The following is a 27,504-nucleotide window of genomic DNA, read 5'->3' as shown; positions in this document are numbered from 1 at the left end:
CACGTCGTCTAAGACAAGGATTTTCAGACATTGGAGAATAAGCAACACAAGGCACAGCAGTCAAGGCAAGACTGCAATCAACCCCCGAAGGCAGGGAAATATGAGGTGAACCTCATGAAGAACCTGTCTTCCTGCCTGGGGAAGATTTCCTGATTGCAGCGTAGTGATCTGGAATCCAAGCAGAGAAGGGCAGTCCCTCTGAGCTGAAGAGGAAGAGATCAGAGTTCAGGCAACTGAAGCACTGGAATCTGAAAGGCAAGTCCCCTGAGAGGCAGGAGCTTTGCAATTTATATAAATATAATCATGAGTTTATACTGATACTTCAAATTCTGATCCAGTATCCTGAGGCTTTCCCTGGTCTTCTCTTACTCCATATCTCTGGCTCTCTTTTAGAAACTCAGTGTGAGAGCAGATTGGCAAGGTGAGTCACCATTGTCACTGTCAAGTCTCCTAGCTGAGGAAAAGCTTGCCAGCAGTAAAGTGAGCAGAAGGAGGGACGTGGAGGAGCAACATGGTGTGAAACTCTGAGAACTAATAACATAAAACTCAAACAATAATGGATTTGGTGAGAGACTGCACCATAATAAACAGACATTTGGGGGGTAGATAGTAGCATACTTGCCTCCTAGAGCTCCAACCATTATATTCTCTAACCAAACTGCCAAGTTATTTAACCGTAGTTTTATTTTTAAATTAAATAATGACCTCTCACTGCAGCTTCTTCATTGATTAGCTCTTTATTTTGATTTATTTCTTGGTTGTCTGGTGTCCACCTTTCAGCAGTTCTTTTGAGGAGGGCTCATGGGTGTGTTTTCCCTAAAGTCAATGACTCTCAACCTTGGCTGCATATTGTAATGACCTTGAGAGCTTCTGAGAAACTACTGACTTCTTGCTATCATCCCCGACTGATTCAATCAGGTTCCCTGAGAGTGTGATCCATGCAACAGTATTTTCTAAAGACCTCAAATGGGTCTAATGCACAGAAAAGTGAATATCTCCAATCTCAGAGAATTATATTAACATGCTCGCTCGGGGGAAATGGGGGGAGAAAAAAGACCAAAGGAAGTTGCAAGCAAGGGTCAAGAGAATCACCTGGGTTGAGAATCCCTACTTTATTATTTCAGATTTTAGAATTTGTTGTCTCTATCCTAGAGACTCCTTGGGTGGGCCTTTAACAGTTGGATCACATTTTTGTTTCCTCAGAACTTAAGATGTATGGGAATCACCTAAAACTCTGGCCACATACAGACTCTGATTCAGTAGATATGAAATGGCACTGAGACTCTGAATTGCTCATAAGCTCCTAAGTGTTACCAATGCTGCTGGTTCGTGAACCACATTCCTGAAGAGCAAAGGTTTAACCCTTACTCCTCTGTCTTCTGTAGAGAATACTGCTATGGACGAATCTAGAGCTTTCTGAACTTGCCCTTTTCCCACCTCTTGGGTGGCTTGATTCTTCTTCCTGGATGCCCATGTGATTCTCTCTATAATCTTTGAAATCCAGATTTAGTACTGTCACATGTATTAACAAAGTAAAGAATAAAAACTCCCACACTGACATTGCATTTGCTTCTGAACTTTTGTTTGTTTGTTTTAGTGCCTGTGAGGCCCAGATCTCCATCAGTTCCAGCTCTTCCTCAGGACTTCCCATAGGACTGGCCTGATGTCTGGCCTGCATAGTGATGGAGATTTCTGTTTCCCCTTCTACATATTCATTCCTACAGTAAAAATGAGGTAATTGGCATTAGTTTGTTCCTTGCAACCAAAGGAAATTTCTGAAAACAATTAGAAACCATAGATTTTAAAATATACAATATGAAAATAAAGATTGCATGGTATCTTATGTCAAAAAGCAACATAAATGCCCCCAAAAAAGTGTACTTATAATAATGGCTGACAGGAAGCAGGTCAAGGGCAGAGAAGTTTTCCTAATTTCAGTGTGTTTCTTACAGGTCACTATGTGAACCAGATTAATTCACAGATAATAAATAAGAGAAAAGGTAAGAAAGTTATAGTGTCAAAAAAGAAAGTGAAGAGAGACTAACAATTAAAATGATGCTAAAGGATTCTGAAAGACATAACCAATCAAAAGCTAAAAATTGAGAAATAAGAAAATCTTAAAGAAATAGTAAGGCAATATTTTAAACCAGGAGGATTATAAAAACTCATAAACAAAAGTACAAGATGGGCTATAAAATACGCTGAAGGAAGATTAGAACAAGAAAATAAAATTCAAAAGGAAGTGAGAAGGTTAAATTAGCTTTTAAAATTAAAATGAAGTCAGTTATAAAATAATTGTAAATGGATAAAATTCAAAATAAGAAAAGACTGAAATCCAGCAGGATAATAAGGAAGATATAAAATAAGAGATGAGATACTTGTTGAAAACATGAGAGTGAGATTAAAAATAAATATAATTAGATGATTTACACAGATTTAATAAACCATCAGAATATTTTTTAAAAAGTCAAAGTTTGAAAGTTAGAGGAAAAGAGAAGAGGAAAAAAAATGTTACGAAACGTAACAAGGAGTAGGAAGTCTTGGTGCTAATTATCTTTCCCCAAGAAGCAATCTTGTGGTGTCTTCAGGTGGCACCTGAGGGGACAGAGAGCAATGTGACACCCCGGTCACGGAGGCTTCCCCTTTGCTCCCCTCAGCAAGTGCCAAAGGCCAGCCTCACCAGCAGTAATCAGAGAAGACAGATAGGAGGTATTAATACAGCGACTCACAGCTGGATGGCACCAACCTGACTCAGGAGAAACTCCCTCGCCCGCCAGCTACATTCCCTCCTGGATTATCTCCTCCAAATTTAGCCCCCGTTCAGAGTCAGAGAAATGACTTTCTCTAGATTAACAACCTACAAAGCATTGGGTGTCGGCAGCTGTCTCACGCCTCTAGACAATTTTTTAGGAACTGTGGTACAGCCCCCCGATTAAAAAAAAGGCATTTATTGGGGGAGGGCACTTGTTGGGACGAGCACTGGGTGTTATGTGTAAACCAACTTGACAATAAACTATCTAAAAAAAGTAAAATTAAAAAACAACAACAACACACACACACACACACACACACACACAACGCATTTATTTAAACCATGCTTAGTGGCCATCTGCCCCATCTCTAGCAGTGTGCTAGATTCCAGAAATACAATGATGAGTTAGTAACAGAGCCCCCCCGAGCAGAGATCCTGACTCACTGTGTGGAAACGATAGTAGAGTTTTAATAAATACTTTTAACACGCTATCGCGGATTGCAACAGAAGGGCGGGCTCTGAGTAGGAGGGCCACCTTACCCTCTGCAGGGGTAGGAAGGGAAGTGAGGCTGTGGGGGGTGTGGGGGGGTAGGTAGGAAGGTAGGTAGGTAGGAAGGGTAGAGAGTTTGAGGATATTCCGCTGAATTCTCTTGACGAAGTGGGGGTCTTCCTGAGAGCGAGGAGTCTGGAGGCAAGAAGAGGTCTTGAGGTAAATGGGAGACAGAGGTCTGGGAGGGTCATAAAAGGAACTCAAGAAGGAGCTAAGAACAAGTAAACAGTCTGACACACAGCAGCCAGGGCCAAGCGCCAGGTGGAGGCTGGAGGTGGTGCCGGCATGAGTGACGGGGTTGGGGTGACCAGCTGTGGGAGACACACACAATTACTTACAATAAAATGTGAAGAGTCCCAGTGTGACAGGGTAATTTATTGAGACATTAATCCGTGTCTACCCTCATTGCATTTCCCCCTTACCTATTTTCAAGAATGACCTCAGGGCTATTTGTGTTAAGGAAGTTTGGGGTTAAATGCTTGAAGGAAAACCTCCTGCCAGGCTTCTAATGTAGAGGTCTTGAAGTGACCTCCTCCAGACTAATACTTTTACAGGTATGCCTCATGTGTAAGGAATAGTGTTTTAAAGTTGTTGTTTTTTTTTTAAATAGTTGGAAACATTTGAAAGTAGATTTTACCTTAAAATGTAGATTTCAGCCTCTCCTGGAAAAACCAGATGACCTGGCAATGCTAGGCTGCATTTTCATCTGGTAACAATTAGTTGGAGCTGAGTAACGTTTACGTCTTTAAAGGGGTTACAATCTCCAATTCCCTGGGGTCCCTACGGTTCCCTATGGCCTTACACTTAGCCAACACGACTAATGTAGGTTAGCTGCCTGTCCCTAGAATCCTCTCTCAAGTTGGAGGCATGTTAGGAGGAAGAAGTAGAGGCAGAAGCGTTAAGGCCTGTGGGGTCACAGGTCTGCTGTTTCCCTGGTGTGGCAAAGACAGAGGAGAATGGGGGCCCAATGCCCCTGAGGTGTGGCATCACCCAGCCTTGGCCAAGATTCCTACCCAGGAAGAAACCGAGAAGCTAGGGATTCCAAGCAGCAGGCATGGGCACTGACAGTTATCTGGGACAGGCTGAGAATAAAGGGTTCCTCCTCTGTAGGCATGGTGTCCCAGGTCCTTGTAAAATCCTGAAGCGGGGAGGCGTAGGGGAGCTCACAGTGACCGGAAATCGTATACCAGGGACTCCCCACCACAGAAAGCAGGCATGAGCCTTAGGGGAGGTGGCTTGAAGTTTCAACTAATGATAGAACATACATCATTTCTTGCACACACACACGTCTGTAAGATAAGATTTTAAACACCCAAGTGGAGATTTAAAGAAAGGGCTAAGAGAACAGGAAGCAAAGGAGTGGATGAGGTTAAGTTTTGACTACCGTAGTTTTGGAAGTTTTCACAGAGGAGATTTAATTTGAGCTGTGTGTTGAAGCATGAGTAGGAGGCCTCCAAATAAAAGCTATTTATTCCACTCAGACAAACATCTGAGAGTAGAAAGCGTATTTGGGGGCCTGCGGTAGTTCAGTGCAGCTAAGGCATTAGATGCCCATTTCTGGTTGGGGGAAACAGGAGGGTGTCGAATAAACAGGGGTGAAACCAGAAGGGAAGCTCATGCCCGTTTCCTGCGGTGGGGAGTCCCTGGTATACGATTTCCAGGCAGTGAGGCCAGTGCATGGGGAAAGGAAGACTGGACAAAGGCCACGGAGAAGACTTGCAATAATGCAGGTGAGAGATGATAAAGCTGGGAAGCAGGACAGTGGTTGTGGGAACAGAGGGGAGGATTTGGATTTCAACAGCCATTTATTGAGTGCTCACTGTGTGCCAGGTATTGTGCTTGGTGCTGAGCATACACTGATAAATAGATGATAACCGGCTCTTGCCTTGATGACACTCATTCACCAGGAACAAAGGTTACCACACCTGGCACGGTCAGTGAAGAGCTAAAGCATCTGGGATCGTCAAGCCCCGGTCCCATGTGTCGTGTATTCCATCATGGGTGGAATTCAGAGGCTCTCACATGGGTCTTCACATCTGAGGAGCCATCTGAGAGCTGAGATGCAACCTGCTGTGAAACTTACTTCTTCTACTACAGGGCTATTGTAGCCTGTTCTCTTTGACTCAGGAGATGGGAAAGTTACCAGAATATATATATATATATATATATTTATTTATACCAGAATATATATGTATTACCAGAATATATATATATATATATTTCAATTTCAAAGAAGGTATTTCAGTTAAGTAAATCATTTGTTAACATAATAAGTTGCAGTCATTTAGAATAAGATGAAATTGATATTAATTGTTAGGGGAACTCAGTTAATGCCTTAATACCATATCTTAATGCTTTAATGCCATATCTTACCATTTTGTCGTGACGACAAAATCCAACCAGCTTCCAAACCTCTCTGAGTCTTTTCCCACTTGCAAGTATAGGATGTTAACTGCCCTTAACTCCTTGCTGACATCTCCATAGCACACAGTACCTGGAACATAGCAGGTGCTTAGTAAGTGCTGAGGAAATGGATTCATAATATGGAAAAAGGACTCTTTGAGAGGGCCTGTGCTATGGTCTTTGGTGAGACAGTCAAGCTAAAGTGCTTGCCAGAGATGTTCATTCATTCATCCAGCAAATATTTATTGAGAATTGATACATGTTTGTTTATAAAAGGCAAATAGTTACCTATTTCCTGCCAGGTACCATTCTTGGCAACGGACAAAGGGATGAAGAAAACAAAGTCCCTGTTCATTCTAATGAGACACACAAGCAATAAACAAAGTGTGTGTGTGTGTGTGTGTGTGTGTGATGTAGACATATATATCAATATGCACACATACTATGTCAGGGGTGATACTTGCTATGAAAAAAAAAAGTAGAGTAAAAATAAACAATGATGGGGGAACTGGTATTTTATATATTGCCTTTGGGCTGCTCAGGTAGGGCCTCTCTCAAGAAGTGGCATTTGAGCAGAGATCTATAAAAAGGTGAGGATTGGGGCTTGAGGTTGGAATTAGCTATCCAGACCTCTGGGGCTGAGTGTTGAAGGCAGATGGATGAGCAAGAACAAATATTCTGGGTAAGGATCAAACTTACTCTCTTAGAAGACTATACAAGTATGGATCCAAGCGGGTGGGGGGAAGGGGAAGAGAAACAGGAGGAAGGACATGGGCACTGATGAGACAGAAGACATAGTCCTTTCACCTGGCAAGTGCCAAGTGAAAAAGAATCCAGTGCAGAGGGATATTGCTCACTGGCTGTCACAATAATAATTGATTGGCAAGTGCCTGGGAACTTGTGGGCTTTATTACAAGTTTTGAGCACTAGGATGGGTGATGAATTTGTCAGTATGGATCACTGCTGTATCCCCAATGCCTGGCACATAGTAAGCCCTCAGCATAAATTTGTTGAGTGCGCATCTGAAGTCTATCTTTGCTTTTTCAACTTTGAGGACATTATTAATAACTAAGCTGTCCAGGACATTATTCATACATATCATTAAAAGGCAAACAACAATGAATTCCTCTGGTGCTTTATGAACGTCTGTTAGCTTACAGCAGTCCGTCTCCAGGGTGGCACTCACTGTGCCCTTTCCTCCGGACAGTACACAACCGCTCCATGATGTCTTTGCAAATACTGGCACCTGACCTGTCCAAATATTACTGGCAACGCCGGCGATCGCTTTCCATCACAAGACCAAAACCGTATTTGCAAGAGGTAATGGTGCTTCCCTACTTTTGTTACACTGCTGGGTATTCTCGGTTATCTAAAGGGCATACGAATTCCAAATTCCTCCACACTACTCATATTAGATCATTTACAAGCATGCATGTTTCTAGAAGTTTTACAAAAATCAAAATAACGTGATCATTTCGAAAAGTGAGTGTGAGATTTGATCATTTTTTCCCCCTGAGAGAATCGACTTGTAAATATTCTTTAACGTAACAACAGCAAAAGCCATCCTTCAGCCACCGACTATATTAATTTCCTTCACTCTACTGCACCATGCAGAATCCGTTACTGACAGAAAATCACTTCCTTTAACTTTAAACGTTGCAGGGAAAGTCCCAGCGTATTTTATCACAACTAACTAAATCCCCTAATCAGTGGGAATTCAATTTGTCAAACTGAGACCAGCGAAAGATCCACCGCCTCCGCCAGCCCGGTTCATCGAGTCCGGGTTTGCCCAGATCTCCCCCCGACCGTCTGGGGTTTCTCCACGGGGCCGTGGCCCTGGACCTAAGGCAGGACGGGGTCTGGCCCCAGTCCCGGCGCCGCCGGGTGTGTCAGCCACCTCCCTCCCCCACAGCCGCCCCCGCTTCCGACCTGTCACTTCCCCCGGCCAGCTCGGGCTTGAAGTCCCCGCCCCAAGGCCCTGCCCTCCCCGGGCGGCTGTCGACCTTCCTCTAACCCGCGCCCAGAACGGCTGCGCGGAAACTGCTGTGTCAGAATGGTTCGAGGAGCCCGGAGTCAGAGTCAGCTTTAATTCGGGAGGAATGACTACCTAGGGCAAGCCCGCTCAGACTCAGCAGGGAAGACTGCGTCGCAGCTGCTGGGAGGACGCGTCCTCAACCCCACCCGGCCGCCCCGCCCTCCGCCCCGCCAGCCAGCTGGCCGCCCGCTCCCCGGGGGCTGCATCTGGGACGCGGTGGGCGCGGAGGCCAGTGCGCACGCGCGGAAAGTCGCGAGCGGGCGCCTCCCCGCCCCCGCCCCGCCCCCTCTCACGTGCCGCGCAGCGTGCGCCCGGGCATGTGCGGGCGCACGTGACAGCGCCGCGTCCGGCTCCTGCGCCCTTACCCCACACGGCTGTACTTTGAACCCCGGCGTGGGAGGGGGAAGGAGGGGGGGGGGATGGGAAGGAAAGCCGGCCGGGAGGGGACCGGAGGGGAGGCCGGCCTCCGGGAGAATGATATCACCGTCAGATTTATCGCTAGGCAACCTAAGAATGCTTCTCCCTTTCCAATCCTAGAGCTCCTTGAAGAACTGAAGGCTGATGACATTATTTCTCCCCCGCCCTCCCCGCTTTAATTCTCCACCGAGCAGCGCACGTACGGAGGTTTAAGGAGCTAGAGTTGGCTTACCAGTGTCTAAAGGAGTACGTTTCAAACACAGAGCTCAGAAACGGGTGCCTCATCGCGCCCACATCGCTCTCCAGATTTGAGGGCACACGGTTCGGTTTCTTCACCTGTTGGGTCACGGTCACGTGCAGATCACGCAGCTACATTACAGCTGTGCAGATGAGTTCCGTTCAACATCATACCCGAAAACCAAGCGTTGCTTAAGGTATCATAGAAAGAGAAGCCAGTATCCTTATAAAATGTATTATGAAGGAATTCTGTGATTACCCAAAGTAACTGAAAGTCTCCAGGAATAGGATCCAGGTTGGAGTTCCCCTGTGACTCTAATTTTCTAAACGCAGTACTGAACCTGTAAAGCCACATAGGACCTCCGTCAAAGAGAGGCAAACCATGAGAGACTCTTGAATGCTGACAAAAACTGAGGACTGATGGATGTGGGGGGGTGGGTGGGATGGGCATGAAGGAGGGCACTTTGGGGATGAGCACTGAGTGTTATGTAGAAACTAATTTGACAATAAACTATTTGTAAAAAAAAAAATAAAATAAAAAAATAAAAAAAAATTAATTATAAAAAAAAAAAAAAGCCACATAGGAAATCAACGTCTATTACGGGGCTGTGTGGCGGAGACTCGTACCTCAGTTGTGAAACATTTCATATTCTAGGTGTACACATGTGCATAGCAATACGTAAAAGACTTCAAATTGAAATTGTAGCTAAAGTTTACAACATCCTAAAAATACCCCAAGTAAACACTGTAGCAAATTGCCCTCTTTCGTGCTTCCTCCATTCTTTTATATATATATATATATATATTTTTTATTTATTACTAGGAGAGAGAGACAGCGTGAGCAAGGGAGGGTCAGAGAGAGAGGGAGTCACAGACTGAAACAGGCTCCAGGCTCTGAGCTGGCAGTCAGCACAGAGCCCGACGCGGGGCCCGAACCCACGAACCGTGAGATCATGACCTAAGCGAAAGTCGGACGCTTAACCGACTAAACCACCCAGGCGCCCCCTTTTTTTTTTAAATATATTTTTTTCTTACTTCCTACTTCCTCGATTCTAAATGTTCGTTTTGTCCAGATTCGTAGTTTGCTTTGATCCCTTCTTTCATGGAGAATCTTTACAGTTCCACCAGAGCCTTGACTATGTGTCTCCAGAATTTCTGTCTTCAGTTATTGCATGCTCTATGCCATGTTTTGGAAAGGCGTTACCTGATCATCTTTCCTTCTCTACCCACAACTATATTCCTACCTGTTAGTCCCTCACATGGACTAGCTCCATTCATGTCATGAGCAAAAGTCAAATTGTCCCGTCCTCATTATTGTTGCCATGGGGTAATGGCATAAAGAGCAGTGGACTCAGAACCAAAAAATCTGGTTCCAGTCCTCATTCTGCTACTTACTGAGCTGTGTGACCTTGGACTAGTTGTTTGCCTCAGCTTCCTCCTTGAGGTTTTGAAAAATAGACCTTAGGAGTCCTTGTTTCCTAAAGGACTGCTCTCTCTCTCTCATTTCCTCCTCCCGTGCTGAGTGGAGAACATGGATCATCACGCTCTTATTTGAAGGGAAAGAAGTCACCCTCAGTTTCTTCTGTAAGAAAGATCAGTGATTGAGGTGAGACAGAGCTGCTTGTGAGACACTAGGTGTCCCCCCCTCTGCTGCACTAAAAAGTATCATGCTATGGATGCTAGCCTTTGCAGTAGGAAACGTTATGGCCACTCAGTCCCAGCTCATGGCTCAGGTCCTCAAGACGAGATGATGGTGAGAGAGTACAGCAGCCAGGTTCTAAAGAGAGTAAGAAATCAGGAAATCCTTGCTCAGATTTTAGTCACATATAGCCAATTAAACTCCTGGTACTCAGCACAGGACCAGAGTATATCAGAACCTTCTCCCTGGAGCGAGCCCCATGGACTCACGCACCTGTTCGTTCTGTGAAGCCCAGCTACTGCTACTCTAGGCCTTCTCTCACTCAGGTGAAGGTAGCAGCCCTCACTCCCTAGTATTGTACCACCTCTGCACAGCACCTACTAGGTTGCATTCAGCTCTTTTAGTTTGGGTCTGTCACTTCCACTAGACTTTGAGATCTTCGGAGATTATTATTACTCTTTGGTTCTCCCGCACTATCGCAGCACCTCACGTATAGCAGGGGCAAACCAGATGCCTGCATCCCCAGGCCCACTGTTTGTTCAGTCTGTAGCCTCAGCAAGATCAGGAGTGTGTTGCAATCAGTAGGGAATCTGAAACCTCTTACCAGAGCTGTCAACGGCTGTGTCTCAAGTCAGAGGCAGCATCTGGGCCTACACACCCCCCTGACAGTTCCCCAGAATGTTCTTGCTGGACCTGCTACCCAAGATTTCTAAAGCCTAGACGTGGAGGCGGGTTACACAGCAGAAGCAGGGCCAGGGTCAGCCATGAATCAGAGTGCCGAATCCGTTTTTACTAATGACCCTTGGTCCTCTATTCCTAACAATCTGAGAGAAAGGAGTGTTCATCAGATAAAAGAATTTGTTTCTGGCATGGAAATTTCATTATTTTGTGGTTAGCTGTGGAATAACGCTGTTAGGAAGCTGCTTTTTTATGTAATAAGGTGATCAAAACTATATAAAATATCTGAGGGCTTTTGCTTAAGTGTTCTGATAGGGAATGTTGCCAAGCATGTGAAAAGTTAAAGAGATGCAGGAAGAAGGGTTAGGGGGAGAAACGTGTTAACTGATTCTATAAGCTCACACAATGTAGAAGAGTGACCCTCAGGTACTTCCATGAGAGCCTATTTATTCTCATTTTAGACACGTTTCAAATGGGTGTGGCTTTTGTTAAATGGTTTCCCAGGCCACAGTAAATCAGAGATAGCAAATTAGATAAGAGTTAGAGGCAAAGACTCTGACGCATCAAGAAGTGACAACTGGCAGCCTGATTGTGAGTAAAGAGACTGAAAAACCTATGAAAAGCAGATGTAAGAACTCAAAAAGTATTTAGTGCAGATGCAGTATTTTTTCCCTGACGACATGCATAGTGCGAAAGTGGTATTTATAATGGTGACCCTGCATTATCGAGAATGGTTAACTATGGATAGGGTATTTATTTTTAAGACATGTGTAAGGCAGTACAGAGGACCTGTGTAATATACTTTAGGAAGCTTTTCGCTAAAATAATTTAAGGAAAAAAGATAAATGAATAAACTTGAACATAGAAGCTTCAGTTTTCTGAATCGTTTCATGGGGCACATATCATTCCCTGAGGCCAAATAAATGGGCATCACTAAATTCAGAATTTTAAAACATCAACTTTTAAAAAGGTATAGTTTTACTTTGTTTCGAGTTTTCAAGATGGTAATCACTGAACTAGGGAAAGAAACCCAGTTTTAAGACAAATGGCCAACTCCTTCCTAGGAGCCTATTTTTAAGTACATGCTGCACATGTTTTTTAATATAAATCTCACCTAACCACAAGAAATATGTGATAATTTTCCACGTCAATCTCCTATTAAATTCTATGAAAAACTAGAACTCACAGTGGACTTTAGCATGCACTGTATATCCATTTTGAGCTTATGCAAAACAACATAGAAAATAAGTATTGATCTGAAGGTCCAATAGATTAAGCATTTTTGTTTAACAAGAAAAACTTCAGGTTGAAGTAAAATACTATTATCACAAGAGTACAGCCAGGTTTTGGCATTATAACGGCCTTAATTGGTTCATGAGGCCCCTGCTCATTTCTATCCAAAGGAAAAAGCCTTAGTCTGTTTGCCAAGCCTTGTCTTCTGAGGATCTCAACTGGCAATCATCTTCCATGGAGAGGTTCACAATTGACCTGTGACATATTCAGAAATTGTCTGGGGCCTTCTTTTACATACTTTTGAACCAATCTCAGTTGATGAGTAATAACCAAACTTATGGCCTGCATGGCCAATAACAATGAACTAAATGAAAGATAGTTTTCACAACCATAGGAACTAAAACTCCGGTCATACTTTAAATAGCTATTAAAATGTAGTTTCTAGTGCCTCAGGTCTTTGTGGGAGGAAAGGTCACTTATTAATTAAATATCAAGTTTGCTGAGAAATACATATATACATAAAATCAAGTGACATACTATATGTATAAAAGCATTCCTAAGTCAAGATCTGTATCTTAGACTGAAAAATTACATATCCTACAAAACATTTTGGCTAAAATTTCTTTTCTTCTTTTTCTTTTTCTTTTTTAAATAGCTTTTTGTCAAGTCGGTTTCCATATAACACCCAGTGCTCATCCCCACGAGTGCCCTCCTTTGGCTAAACTTTGAACACTGCAGGTACAGGATCATCCTTGGTAAATCATTACTGGAGTCATTACTCTAGGATTTTAATTCATAAAATAAATCAATTACCAAAATAACTTGATGCCATGTAGACAATATTACTTTGCAATCTGTCCTCGCTAACTTTATATTACCATGTGAGTATATAGGCATTTGGACTAAACAACTGATCTATAAAATTTGGCTTAACCCTAAGGATTTTTACTCTATTATGCCAAAATTATACAAATGCAAAAACAGTTTATTACTGTTTTCTGATTTCCTTTGGATCATTTTTTGGTTCTGAAACTGGTATGACTACAATAGGATATTGAAATGTGGCTCAAAATATTTAAAATGCTACTTTATCCTATTATTCTGGCTTAGACAACATTTTTCTAAAGTCCGATAAATAACGATGTTCCAAAATCCCACCCGTTTTCTAACGGTAATTTTTGTTTCCTTTGTTCTTGTGGTTTATTTATGACGGTTCATGAATGAAATCAATTTCAGTTTATGTGGCTGAAGATACTTCCAGTGGGAGGTAGTTTACTGAGTGGGGGGACACAATTGTTCAGGCTTCTTGTGCTACATCCAGCTAGCTGTTTGATCTTAGGAGGACAGATGATATCTTGGGCTTCATTTCCCTCAGATTCTAAAACGTAGGGGGCTGGACAAACTAATCTCTGAGATTCCTTTGACTCCACATTCTAGGACTTGTAGTTTCGTTGCCGTAAGTCAGCAGAGGGAGCACTCTTTCTACATCTCCTAAATTTTGACTATTCTTTCGACACCTTTCTAAAATCAAGGGGTTTGTGAACAACATTACTGAAACTAAAAATTGGCAATCCTTCACACAGTTTATAGTAAGTCACAAATCTGGTTATGAATTTGAGACAAGCCTCAAGATAATTATTTCTCTTCCTTGAATTCTATGATTAAGTTCCACAGGAAAATTATTTTATAAAGGTTAAAGAGCTAAAAATATATGGAGAAATTAAGCTTCCCTACATGACAGTGTATTTATACTGGACCCAGTGAAGGAGAAATACCAGGCCTATCTGGTATCAAGATGAGAAGTGAAAAATTTATCAATCATAAAAACAATATCAAATTGGGTCTAACATCAACAGACCACGCAAGTGATTGGAAGGTTTTTCTTTTGCACTTTTCATTGAGATACATTGGAAATAGGTAGGCAGTCACAGGCAGAGCCTGGAGGCTTGCAAGAGATTGGAAACGTGTGATACCAAGCCAATGACAAATAAAGTTCTTTATCTTAGAACGTTAATGACTTTCATCCGTACATTCATAGATCTCTTAAGACTAATTGAGCAGTATGTCTTTTTAATTATTAGACAATCTCATATCGTATATTAAAGTTTTTATTCCTTAGTAAGAATTTTAAAATCACAAAATAGTGTGGTAATATTTAGGTAATAGAATTTATGGAGTGCTGAAAATACTAGAATATAAAGATAATTTCTAGTTTATCTTCACATACTAAAACTTTCTAAACCAGCTGGTTTCTTGCAGACAGTATTTATTTTTTTTAATAATTTAAGACAGCATAAGCTTGTACCAAGCATAAGCATTGTAACAAAAGTGCAACTTTTCAGCAAATCCTCCCCAAAAGATATTTTAACTCAAAATATCATTAGCACATAGTTTCTCCCTACAAAAATAGCATGTCAGACATCATTAATTGGATGTATTAACAACTATGTACATAAGAGCCACCTTGTAGGCTAAGAGTTTAACGTTGTTTAAACACAGCGTTTGAGGCAAACAGTAGCAACAGCAGCAGCAAATGCACCAAACTGACTAAAAGACCCAGATATTTTCTTCACTTATAGTCAGACTGTTGTGTCTCACCCCTTACATAACATTCAAGTGAGATTTCTCACAGTGCTACCTTGGCAACAAACTAAAAATATCTAGACAAGGTCTTGGTTTAAGCCTTATTAAAAAAAGCTTTCTTTGTGATTATCTGGTATCTGGTTTGGTCTCCAGAAAATACATAGACTTGGAGATAGGAAGGCCACACAGGGCTTCATCCACATCTTTACAGCATTTCCAATCAAAACTGACCAGTTTAATGCTTTCCTCCACTTTTGTTATTTAACAGAAAGACTATAGGATAAATCATTTTGGACTTTTTTGTTTTTAAGTTCAGTGCACATTCCTTTTTTTTTTTTTTTACAGCAAGATTATAAAAACTTAGGAACATGGTGGATTAAATAATGGCAAGGTGGAAATAGATGAAATATATATATATACACACATACACACACACACATATACACACACACATATATATACACGTCGGGGTGAGTGTGCATGTGTGTGTGTGAGTGTGTGTGTGTGTGTCTATATATATATATATATATATATATGAAATTAAGACAAGTCAATTGAGTCACGGTCAATTTTTCAATAAAGTGCTAGTAAATGTACCAAGAATGATTCTGGCCTTCCTCATGCATCTCCTTCCCTGACTTAGTTCTGACAATGGCCAACTCCGCGTCTCTTTAAACAAGAGCAAGGTACTAAGGGATACCATTCAAACCACTTCAGAATAGGTTGCAACGCAAGTGGGTGCATCCTCACTTCTTCCTCTTTGAAAAATATATACCTTTTAAAAAGCTGAACGTTATAAAATACGGAAGAGTAAACTCAGTTCTAAAAGGTCCTCACTGTTTGTGGAAAGCCCCCCCGAAGCAGGCAGGACGGGGGGGGGGGGAGGGGGGGCGGCAGATAACAGCTACCTGCGGTTCAGGTCAACTCCTGGGCCACCTTGGCTCCTCCCCTGGTTCAATTAGCTCACCCACACAGCAGACCCTTCTCACTTCCTCCAGAATTAGGTTCTATATTTTAACAAATAATGGAACGTGGCCTAAAGGAAGGCAAAACTTATTTGGGGGGAAATTCCTTAAAGAAGAAAGTATCAATACTGCAGAGGTTCTTTGATAGCTGGTGGGGGAAGAAAGGGATGTTAGTGTGCGGAGGGTGGGGTGGCGAGGGATGAGCAAAACAGGAACTCCAAATGTACACAAAACACCTGTGTTGTTGTTTGTAAAGCCTGTCGTGCATCTATTACACTTCCTCCCTTAAAAACGGTAAGGGTGTTTTAACTTATTAATCGAATTACGCCGCGCGAACCGTCGTCCTGTCTAAGAAACGCGGCGAGGACTCAGGGGGCCTCCTTTCCCGGCTGCGAGGGGTCTTCCTGAGCGGAGCTCTCGGGGTTCCCGGGCTCGCGGGCGCCAGCGAAGGGCAGGTGGGTGCGGCCGTGCGCGTGCAGGGGGTGCAGCGCCGCAGGGGGCGCCACCTCGTGCGGCAGGAGGGTCGCGGCGGCGGCGCCGGCCTTCTCGGGAGGGGGCGACAACACGGAGGACAGGCAGGGGAAGGCGGCGGCGGCGGCGGCGGCCGCGGCGGCGGCGGCGGCGGCCGCGGGCGCGGGGATGCCGGGGTACAGCAGTGGGAACGGGGCGGCGGCGGCCGCCGGATACAGGTACTTCTCCAGGCCGCTCTTGTCCAGGAAGGGCTGCACGTAGGCGGCGGCCGCCGACGGCGAGAGGAAGTAGAAGGGCAGGCAGAAGGGGGCCGCGGCGGCCGCGGGCTGCGCGAAGGGCGCGCCCCCGCCTCCGCCGAACGCCACCAGCGAGCTGAGCAGGGCGGCGTCGGGTCTCAGCAGCGCGGCCGCGGCGGCCGGGTCGGGCCCCAGGAGCGCGGCCGCCGCCGCCGCCGCGCCGCCCCCCAGGCCGCCGCCGCCGCCGCCGCCGCCGCCGCCGCCGCCGCGGGAATCCAGCTTCATCCTCTTGGGCGCCGGCGAGTCCTCCCCGGGGGGCTCCTGCTTTATAGTGACGCGGCTCGCCGCGGCGCCTTTGCCCCTCTCGCGGTCCGGCCGAGCCTCGGCCTCGCCTCCGTAGCCGCTGTCGGTGTCCGTGTCGTTCTCGGCGGCGAGCTCGGCGCTGGGCTGAGTCCGCTGGATGACCGGGACGCAGTGGGCGAGGGGCTCAAGCTTCTGCCCCGCGCGCTCCAGGCAGGGGGCGGCCGCAGACCCTGCGGGGGCGGCGGCCGGGGGCGCGCCAGCGCCTTTGCTCAGAGGAACCTGTTGAGTCAACAGCTGAGGGGTGGGCAAGAACTGGGTGGCCACGGCGTGCAAGTGGTTGATCAGCTGGACACACCGCTGTTCCCTGGGCGTCCAGCTCTCAAACCGGGAGAGGTATTGCAAGACTTCTTTGGCGCATGTTTGAAATCCCGAGTGGAACGCATCCAAGTCGGACTGAATGGGCGATTTCAGAGATCGCTCCCCTAGGATGAGGAAGGGGTGGGGGTGGGGGCAGAGGAATGGAGACAAGAAGAAAAATACCGACGTTAAAACATCTGCTTATCACGTGGGCCCTACATTGACTAAAGTGATCTCGGTTTTTCCTCTGTATTCGGGTGATATAATCCACTGGTTGCCGGGGAGGGGTGGAGAGCAGGGGGGCGCTCTATTCCCAGCTGAAAAACCGAAGTGGAGAGCGCAGCCGCCACTTTAAATAAAAATCCGAGTTCTGCTGAAAGCCTCTAGGATGCTTCGGGAAATGGGCACTTTCCAAGGAAGGGAAAGTATAAGCAATTTAACAAATGAGTGCGCGCCCAGGGGCCCAAGGAAGCAGGAGGGGGTGGGGGAAGAGTCCTAACACTGCCCCTCTGTGGGCTACTCGGCTTCATCAGGGTGGGTTGGCCTCCCTGAACTGACTTACCATTCTGTAAAGCAATTATCTTCTGATGCTGCTGCTCGGTTAAGGCTGTTAAAGCTTTTAAGTGTTTCAAAGTTAATTCCAATACTACGGCCTTCTCCAGATGCCCCAGAGTCTGCAGTGGTGCAAAAAAGAAGGGGGCACTTTGGTTACTTAAAAACACACATCTGGCTTGATTGGCTCTCCACTCAGCACAGCAACTTAAGCAAACACTTTGAAAGAAGTACTATTCCTATACTTCTTGAGCTTTCCAGAAGACGAGTTATAAATGATTTCTTGCCTTCAGTTGTGAGCACCTAGTCTTGAGTTTGTGGGAAACTCTACACTACAGCCCAAGTCTAAGGCATATGATATTTACATTTATTCTTGTATCTCTGGGAGTAGTACCAAGCTATTAACACGCCCTTGGAGAGCAGCAAAGAATGAAAATGTGCATCTTACTGTCAACTTCAGATGTTCAGGCAGTAAATCTTTCAGCTGAGCAATGCATTCGTTAATTCGATCTCTTCTTTTCTTTTCTATTAATCTGTGCGGTAATTTGTAGGTATCCTTAATATACGACAATCATGGAAGAGAGAAAACAATAAGCTAAACATTTATTGGATAAAACAATACCCCTCCCCAAGACCCCCATATTATGTGATAAACTCTGCCGAGAAAGCTTTTCCTTTGGACTGTTCTGAAATGCAGTTTGAATTCAGGTATGATGTTTAATCTCCCCCTGAGAGTATCCAGCCAACCACTTAAAATTCACAGTTGGGGAAGCTCAAGGGCTGGAATATATTTGCGGGCAGAGCTTCGCCGTGAAATCAATGGCCCTAATTAACTATCCAGGCAGGTTATGGGGAACATCGGAAACTTACACTTACCTTGCTATCGTCTCGCTTCATGCTCCTTTTGGGTTTACACATATACAAAGAGGAATAGTCCAGTCTGCAAAACAGAAATCAGCATCAGGCACCCGTTCGGGGAGGGGCACTGCCCTTGCCCGCTCCATACCACTTTCTGGAGAAGAAAAAAAAAAAATCAAACTGAAGCCTAGACAGATATTCCCAAGGGTGCGTGCACCTTACCCTATAAAATCTCTATGTTCCAGTAACTGTCTCTCTTGCAAATGAGGAATTCCTTCGTCCATGTTCAACCGCTGTCCGTTTCCTCTGTTTCGATTTTTGGGGTTCTGTTTTATAATCTGTGGGACGATAGCTTTGGGAGATCTTGGGGGGATCTGTGCGTCTCCAGTCTGTCTCTCTCTCTCTCTCTCTCCCTTCTTCAGTGCAGTGTTGAAAGTGTGAAGCAGTTGGTTCCCCCCCTCCCACCGCGCTCGCTCTCTCGCACACACGCACACACACGCACGCACACTCGCGCCGGCCCCACTGCGCTGGTAGTTTGCTCTCACTCCGGGCAGTGTTTGGCCACAGGGCACGCGCGTCGCCGGCCAGACCAGCACCCAGCTCACGTGCGGAACGTACCATCCGCGGTCCAGCCCGGAGGGGGGCGGGGGAGGAGGGGCCGGGCCGGGGGGGGGGGGGGGGGGGGGGGGGGGAGCAGGCTGAGAGGGAGGGCGAATGGCGGGAGGGGGCGGGGACACCTGATCAGGGCCACCGGAAAGGAAAAACAACTTCAGCCAAGCTATTCATCTTCCCAAAGGCGTTGCAGTCAGCTAGGGGAGGAGGAGGGGGCGCCGGGGGTGCGGGGCAGCCAGGGCTTCCTGGGGCTCGGAAATGCTACTCCCTCAATTCGTCCGTCATTACGGTGCAGGAACGTGAACGTGGCTTTTTGCTTCGCCACCGACTGCGCTGTTGGTTTGGACCAGGAAAAGGAAAGAGAAAGAGAATTCGCGGTGGGTAAACTTCAGTCCCGAAGGAAAATTTGGAGACTTGTTTGCTCACCGCTCAGCGGCCTGGGGGGCCCTGGCCGTGGTTGGAGGTTGCCCCCTAACGGGGCAACGTGAAATCCGCTCCGTGAAGGATTTAAGATAAATGAAAATGTAGTCACTGGGTCAGAATGTCGCCATCCAAGTGTCTTGCGGCGACACGGTGTCCCTGATCCACCCAAACTTCCCGCAGCAGCCGGAATTGCGGTGCCACTAATCACAGAAGCAGATGACGACGTTTGGGGCCTCTGGTGCTCCCAGAGGAACGCGGCGGGGGGGGGGGGGGGGGGGGGGGGGGGGGAGAGGGTGGCATGAGAGGGGTGCCGCAGAAAAGCAATGCAGCTTTCTCTCTCGCCAGCTAAACTCCGTCGCCCCTCGTCGCCTGCCTCGGTTGGGGCTGCGTGCTTCTCCTCCTCCCCCCCCCCCCCCCGCCCCGTGTGATAGCGACGCTGGGAGTGTGCAGAGCCCACGTTTACTACCGCTGGCACCTCCAAAGCCTCCCTCCTTAATCCTGTCTCAAACGGGTACCAGCACAGGGCCAGCAACGTGATCCGACCTGCCGCCGCTGCCACATCACTGCGCGGGGAAGCCGTGCGCGCGCGCGCGCTCGCCCTGGGGCCGCGGCGCCGGGCGCTGGGAAGCACAGCCTGCACGAGCCGGGTTACCTTTTCCCAGAGCCACCCCGGGAGCATGACTCACTGCTAGCGAGAGTTACCGAGAGGTGCCCAGAGACGCGCGCGGCGGCCCGGGGCCTGGGAGGCCAGGGGCAAGCGTGTCCTACGGGACTCCCAGGGCGCCCGCCGCGCTGCTGCAGCTGCCCGGCTCTGCGGGGGGTGGATGGAGAGGATACATGCTGATCCCTCTTATATAAGTACAGAGACCTCAAACCAAAGGTCTTTCCTTCCTGCAGCAAGAGTGAGATTCACATTCTGAGTTCTCCCCGAAACGTTCATCGCTGCCAGCGGCACGTGAACCAAGGAGAGAAGTACGCCGACAGCACACGCACCCGGGCGCAGCGGGGACCGGGGCCGTCGTTCCGTGTCGGCCCCCCCAGGCCCCCTCCCCCCCTTCCCGGTCCCGGCCGGCCCCGCAGAGCGCGGGTTCCGGGGACGGATCTGGGTCGCGGGAAGCGGCGGCTGGGAGGAGGTCACGTGTCCGCGGGAGGCGCGTCTCCTCCCCGCCTCCGGGAGCTGCCCGGGCCGCGCGCGCCGCTGCTGCGGTCTCCAGAGTCCTGGGCGGAGACGCGCCGCGTCTGGCTTCGTGACTCCCGCGGCGGCGGCGGCGGCGGCCCGGGCTCACCCCGGCAAGAGGAGACGCTCGCGGTGCGTCCACTTGGTCTGTGCAGAGCGCCCGTTAAGGTCTCTCGACGACGTAGTTTGCACCAAACAGGCTATTTAATAATGGTTCACACTTAAATAATTTTTCAGTACTGATTTTATCTTAAACCTGGATCCGGTCTCCCGCTCGTTTTCAAGTCGTTGGGTGGTTAATTCTCGTTAGTGCGGAGGACAGTTCGATGCACTAAGGCGGCACATCCCTGCAGGACTCTCCGCTGGGAAATTGGCCAAGAAAGGGGGTTGGGCGCGGAGCGGTCGGGGAGGATGCCTTTAAGGTGAAAGCTTCCCTTATAGGTTTGTAAATGTTGGAAGTAGGAAGAGCTGTACATATTTGCTCCACAGCTAAATTTTCGCTTGAAAAGGATAGCTGGAGTTTTGAGTGAAAATAAAATAAAGACTGATCACTTCATCCATCCCGGCCTTGTCGGCAGAGCGCACGAGACACAAGGCAGACGTCTGACTAGGGCAAACCTTAGGGACTGGTTCTGGGGCGGACTCTAAAGCGATTTAGAATAGAAGGAAAAAGCGGGGGCGGGGGGGGGGAGAATAGGAGGCAAAGAGAAAGAAGACTAGTAGATCATGCGTGTGTTAATTTTGTATGCACACTTCTCATAATTTGAAGACCTAAAGGCCTGTTGCTGCAAATGAAGCCTTACATGTTATTACTTTGGTTTCCTCTCCCCCTCATTCCGTCCCAAGCTTCCCTACTTCTGTACACATTTTTGTTTTCTCTTCCATTCCTTTCTCTTTGTGAATCCCAGCCCAAACTGCGAATGCAGTCATTTCTAATTTTTGGTTTCCTTTGTTATTATCAGTTTTCCTTTTCTTCTTTCCTTTCCATGTCCACCATTTTACTCATTTCTTTTTTTCTTCATTTCTTTTCCTCTTCCTCTTCCTGCCTTTTCCCCATGAAATGCCTGCATTTGCTCTTTCTCTTTAGTTTTTCTTTTATCTCTTACTGAACTTTTGTCTTTTTTCTTTAACCATTCGCTTTTTTTAAAATATTTTTTTATTTATTTCTAGGAAAGAGAGAGAGAGAGAGAGACAGTGTGAGCAGGGGAGGGCCAGAGAGAGGGAGATACAGACTCTGAAATAGGCTCCAGGCTCTGAGCTGGCAGCCAGCACAGAGCCCGACGCGGGGCTCGAACCCACGAACCGCGAGATCATGACCTAAGCGAAAGTCTGACGCTTAACCGACTAAGCCACTCAGGCGCCCCTCACCATTCGCTTTGATAGCTCTTCTTGCTTATCCACTTCCTTTAAAACCTGCGCCCTTCTCCTCAAACTCTTGCCTTCTGGAATATGAAACATAGTTTAATGCCTCCTAATATCCTTTCCTGCAAGGAGGGTATAGCAATAGCTAACAACTTCATGGCATTTAGAATTAGAGAACCAGAAACTACACTAAGGGGCTTTTAATGTATGAACTCGTTAATTTTTCCCACAACCTTATAAGGTAGATACTTTTATTATCTGCATTCTACAGATGAGAAAATAGATTTGTAGGGAGATTTCAAAAATGTGCCTATGCTCCCAGACCCAGGAGGTAAGCACAAGTGGGCTCCAGAGTCTGTGCTCTTAACCATTATTACCCTTGCTGGGGTAATAGTACCAATAGGGAATGTTAACTGGCTGTTTAAAGGATGTTTAAAAAAATTTACCAGTGTCCGGGTGCCTGGGTGGCTCAGTCCGTTAAGCTAAGTGTCTGACTCTTGGTTTCAGCTCAGGTCATGATCTCACAGTTTGGGAGTTCGAGCCCCGCATCGGGCTCTGCACTGACAGTGTGGAGCCTGTTCGGGATTCTCTGTCTCCCTCTCTCTGTGCCCCCCTCCCCCGCCCTCTGTCGCTCGCTCTCTCAAAAATAAAAACTTTAAAAAATTAACAAAAAATTTACCATTGTCAGTGTGCACAGTTGTTGGAGTGGGGATGGAGACAGTGCTGGAAGAGAGGTGGGAAAGGGGGGCATGTTAGCATTGGGATTGAGAAAGGAAGGTATGAAGAAAAGAATGCTGGCAATCTTTGTTCAGTGAGTGATTCAGTGGGCATCTAGCTCCAACTTTATTGATTTAAACCCAAATATCCTAGTTAATTGTTATAATTTCAGGCAGATGGACACAAAGAAGTACAGTGTAGACGAGGCTAATGGGTAACCAGCTGTTCATCATTTCCACTGAGCAAACCAAGCCAAATCTAATGTGAAGACTTTGGGTTAGTAATAGGAAAAGCTCACCTGTGGTGAGGTTAGAAAGGACAAAAAAAAAAAAAAAAAAAAAAAAAATCCCCTAACAAAGGAACAGAAGACTAGAATGCCCTCTTTGGGCATGTTTAAAAATAGGTTGAGTCTTATCTTTTTGGGAAGATTTAATGCTGTCCTGCCGAAAGCCAAGGAGATACAACATGAGCTCGAAACCCTTTTGAGCCTATAATTAAAGAATTCTGTGATGGCTTGCTTTCAATTAAAGATACCCCTCCTTCGCCTTTTTAATAGTGAAGCCATTTCCATTGCTGCTTCCATTAGGGAAATCACTACCTATGGAAACGCTAATGAAAGGGAAGACTTATCCCAGTTCCCACCCCTCCCCCCACTCTCCTGTAAGTATTCAAAGCACTGCACTCATCATATTCCCCTTGCAACTTTGGAAGGTCTTAACCATACTTGCTTTCAAAGTCTTGGATTTCCAACAGAAACTGAACTCTCCTGAGAGGATTAAAGTTTCCATAGAGAAGAGAGGTTTTCTGCAAGACCTGCCACTCTCCTGGAAGATGACTATGGTGTTTCGGGGCTTGCGGTTTGATTCAAACTAAGCACCCATCTCCAGTAGCCTTAAAGACCCCAGATCTGCCCAAGAGTATGGACCTTCTTGCCTGATCGGCAGTGAAAACACCCCATTGGGTAGACAGATGCCTTTCTTAGTCACCTCTGTTTTGGGTGGTGGACAAAAATATATAGTCACTCTATATCATTTTACATCAGAAAGGGAAATACGCCCCACTAAGCAGAGTTCATAAACATTGAAAAGTTTAGGGTTGATGCTAAAAGGAAGGGAGGAGGCAGACAGAGTGGGATGATAGATAAGGGACCAGTGAAAGCTTCCCCTGGAATCCTTTCTCTGAGCTTGTACACCACTCTCAGTGACAAGTCAGTATTGACAAGCACAGCACGGAAAGAAGGCCACCTCACAGACGGATCTTAGTAGGGAGGGAAACCCCGATGCTACTCACCAGAAACCATATATAACGTTTAAATATTGATAATGCTATTTTGTGAAGGTGCCGATTTCACATCCCAGGATAGAAGTTGGGTTTTGCAGTTCCGCACTCAGTGAATTAGCGGGAACAGCACAAGTGTCTCTGTTTAATTGGTAAAAGAACTTAGGGCTTTCTGTAGGCTACCAATTAATGTGTCTGTGATTGTAAACATACACATGAATCACGTTTTATATGTGTGTTAACACTGCTTGAGGAGTTGGTAAACTTATTAGCCTTTGCATAACACTGTGGAACAGGTAATATGAAGTAGAGGAAATGAGTTTTATGCTGCTGAAATCATTTGTGTTTTTGTATTCATGTGATTATCACAAACACGTGTGTCGGTGGTCCTGAATTTAATATATGCTTCAGATTCCTGGAGTTCTTACTTACAAAAGACAACTAGGAGAGAGACAACTAAAACCTAAACTACAGCGGGAGCTCCCCGGCTCTCCTCTCCTGCAGTATCCACTGGTCTCTTCAGGTGCCCCTGTGCTTACAGTACCGATTAGGCCTGGAAAACTAGAGTGAGGAGCATGGGACAAAACCCTAAGGATTTCCACAACGTGATTCCTACCTTTGCTCTGGATTCTCCTGGAAAGCTAGCTAGTAGGATCCAGAGAGGCTACATGAACATGGGGTCTTTTGACTCCTATCGTTGTTACTGCTGATGAAAATCTGTAAAAAATTCTCAAAGAGATTCATATTTATGCACTGTGGAGCACAAATAGGAATAGGACATACTAACCAATCATTTATCTCACTTGCCCATAGGTGTGGTCCTTGAATACTGATTTCATAGGGTGTCTGTCTGCCCAGTGCAGAGAGCTATCTGCTCACAGACTCTGGTACTTTATAAAGGCAACAGAAAGACTAGCTAAGGAGGATTTAATCTACACTTAGAACTATTGGTAAATTTTATTCAATAGTTAACTTAGAGCAAGAATTCATATCTAATTACCCAAAAAGGAATATTGTTCTGATATTAACGTATAATCTTCATTGACAAGGAAACTGATGGAAATCTAGTCTAGATGGGAGTATCAGTTAAGAGCTGCATTCGAGTTAAAGTAACAGCAGCTTAAACATATTATTTTTCTGTCACATAAATGAAGCGTAGAAGTAAGGAGTCCAAAGGTAACATGAAGTTGTAACGGTGCTGTCAACAGCCCAGACTGGCTTTTCGGTCCACTCTCCACCAGCTTCCATCCATCCTCAGGACTGCCTCATGGTCAGAAGATGGCTGCTGGTGCTCCTGCAGGAAGGGATGAAACAGTGCCTCGTAGCTGAGAAAATCTCCTATAAAGAGCTTTTTAAAATAATTTCCACCCAATAACTTCTGCTTATATCCAAGTCCAATCCTATTACGGGAGTACTCGAAATAGACTATTCTAGTTGAGACTCCCCCAACAGTGCAGGGGTTCTTTTAGAACAGAGAGAGCAGGGAAGGGATATTGGGTTGGCACGAGCCATCTCTGTGGTGGTCTGCCTGAAGCAAATGGCTTGTTCAGGTCCTTTTTTTCTTTTCTTTTTTTTTTTTTTCTTCACCAGTCGTCTTTTTCTCTTCTATGCCATGTGTGTTGGCAATGTCTCTTTATTGTATGTGGGTACTTACTACCAGTTTCAGAAAATTTTCAGCCTTTCCATATGCAATTGTAGAAGCTTAACTAACTCCTTAAGCACATGCTTTTTAACATCTGTATTCTTAAGTGCTAATAATTACAGAAAGCTGCTTAGAGAGGGAATTTAACGGGGTTTGCTCTTCTTCCCGTAGAATGCAAATTGAGGCTTCATGTTTTCTGGGAAATGATTGTCTTCCCTTTTCTGTAGCAGCATCTGTCCTCTGGTTGTTCTGTCTCCATAGCTCTGCATTCTGCCCTCGGCACTTGGGTGGAAGAAAACAACCCCCAGCAGAAATGCACTGATAGTTTCCACCTGCATGGAGCCAGGGTTTTGCTCTTCATCTACCTCACTGTACTTCATCTGCTTCTACACACTGTTGTAGGCCACAGTAACTTCAGGGTGGATGGGGGAGGAGAGAGGAGGGAGGGGAGAGTAATAGAATGGGAACAGCGGGGCTGGTCTCAAAGGCTGGAGTTGAAAAGCCAACCTGTAAGAGAGCGCCTCTCTGGAGCACTTTCCTGTGCCCAGGTATTCAGGCACTTGTTCTACGAACCTTATTTCGTTCTCCCAACTCTTTGACCTAGAACCATGAACCATGAACTCCGCTTTGTAGATGGACAAGTTCAAGTTTAGATACTCTAGGTAACTTGTCATTGCCGCGTAGTAATAGGGAATCTAAGGCTTGAGGTTCCTGTTGTCACTAGCTGGTCTAGGGTTTTAACAGCCACCTTCTTCTCTCAGCCCTGGGGGGGATACCCCACCCAAACCTTCTACCTTCCTTGGTAAAGCCCCTCTAGGTCATGGAAGCCATCACCAGAGGCCAGTTGGAGTTGCTGAGAGATGGGGAAGACGGTGGGGTGAGGCATTCTTGATCTTGTGCAGTGGTGTGCTCACATCTGAGTTAGACTCCTGGGTGTATCTCCCCACAGACAGACACATGGATGAGAATTGTGGTTAGTCCACTGGAATATCTACTGTGCTTATAGATGCTGTGCACTGTGATGGGCACTGGGGATTCAATACTGAACCTTGCCTTCAACAACCTTCCAATCCAATAGATCAAAATTTCTCTAAGAGGAGAGATCACTAAGGAAGCTAAGTGGTTACCCTAAAGCCATTTCTTGTTCCAGAGGTGGCACTCAGATGCCCCTTCTTTGGTGCATTTGAGATACACTCAGAGCTATGCTTCTCTAGTAATGCACTTTAGAAATTTTTCCAGAAAGTGTAGTCAATGACCACAGTCTATGGGTAAGCCTCTGTTCTTCTGTAATCAAAACATTCCTGGACGCAAAAGAAATGCTGTCTGCCCTGCTCCTGTAAACTGTCTAGATCATCATTACCCTGCCCTAGTTTGGCCCCCCGCCCCGATACTGGTGGGAATGCCCCTTCAACAGCATCCTCTGCAAGTATATACAACCTGACTTGATATGCTCTTGATCTGCAGCCTGTGATTGTCATCTTCTATCACCTGCATTGTGACCTTCTCTCCTTTTGGCGTAGCGTTTGAACTTTCTCTCTTTGGTAATTGACTCTGAACTTTGCCCTGTGGATTAACATTTGGTTTTCCTCCTTGGTGCTCACACCCTCTGAAGTCCCTGATAAGTAGCCCTTGCTCCCTCCTGGTCCATGGCCCTCACCCTGACCCCAGCCGCTTGGTGAGGGTGAAATTGCTCCAGAAATTTCCTTTTAGGTTAAAATTTGGACACAGCTTGGCTTAATTAATTTCGTCTGCTCCAGAGCTGGCTAGAGCAGTTTTCAAAAAGATGATAACTCATTACAGTGGCTCATAATCTCCAGGGTACAGATTTTTACATCTTGCAAAAGGGCACATCTTTTTCACCATCATGCTGTTAACTTCCTTAGTTCATTTTAGGCCTCAGCCCTTCAGCCTTGAAAGGAGCCAGGCTGGGCTGGCTACTTGGGGTGGCTTGATATCCACACCTCTTCCCAGCTACATGGACCACATGGCAAAGTTAGCACGATTGCCTGACCTTAAAACCAACA

The 27,504-nt window shown here is 46.0% G+C and overlaps 2 protein-coding genes and 1 long non-coding RNA gene across 6 annotated transcripts in view; 1 reads left to right on the top strand and 2 right to left on the bottom strand.

The window, feature by feature from the left end:
- Positions 1–3,243: 3,243 nt before the first annotated feature.
- On the bottom strand, positions 3,244–8,157 carry LOC120237498. Its single transcript, XR_005529968.1, has 3 exons — positions 8,106–8,157; positions 5,676–5,796; positions 3,244–3,437 (listed from the first exon to the last, which is right to left on the bottom strand). It is a non-coding gene; the product is annotated as an uncharacterized LOC120237498 (long non-coding RNA).
- Positions 8,158–14,193: 6,036 nt separating this feature from the next.
- Positions 14,194–18,838, bottom strand: BHLHE41 (basic helix-loop-helix family member e41). Its single transcript, XM_039240805.1, has 5 exons — positions 18,492–18,838; positions 18,288–18,351; positions 17,860–17,967; positions 17,422–17,533; positions 14,194–16,984 (listed from the first exon to the last, which is right to left on the bottom strand). Exons 1-5 carry the CDS (start codon positions 18,551–18,553, stop codon positions 15,861–15,863), a joined length of 1,470 nt encoding a protein of 489 aa, XP_039096736.1. The 5' UTR covers positions 18,554–18,838; the 3' UTR covers positions 14,194–15,860.
- Positions 15,649–27,504, top strand: part of SSPN (sarcospan) — a 114,970-nt gene continuing 103,114 nt past the window's right edge. For 3 of the 4 annotated variants that reach the window (XM_039240810.1, XM_039240809.1, XM_039240808.1), the window contains exon 1: positions 15,649–15,786. The gene's annotated coding sequence lies outside the window, so the exon portion shown is untranslated. Of the gene's footprint in view, positions 15,787–15,912; positions 15,948–27,504 lie in introns of those variants that run through there. The other variant, XM_039240811.1, reaches the window with a different exon arrangement.

This window comes from Hyaena hyaena, unplaced genomic scaffold (genome assembly GCF_003009895.1).
Source record: "Hyaena hyaena isolate Hyena2069 unplaced genomic scaffold, ASM300989v1 scaffold_182, whole genome shotgun sequence".
NCBI classification, from domain to species: domain Eukaryota; kingdom Metazoa; phylum Chordata; class Mammalia; order Carnivora; family Hyaenidae; genus Hyaena; species Hyaena hyaena.
Note: the sequence above shows the minus strand (reverse complement) of the source record. Positions and strands in the feature narration are given on the sequence as shown.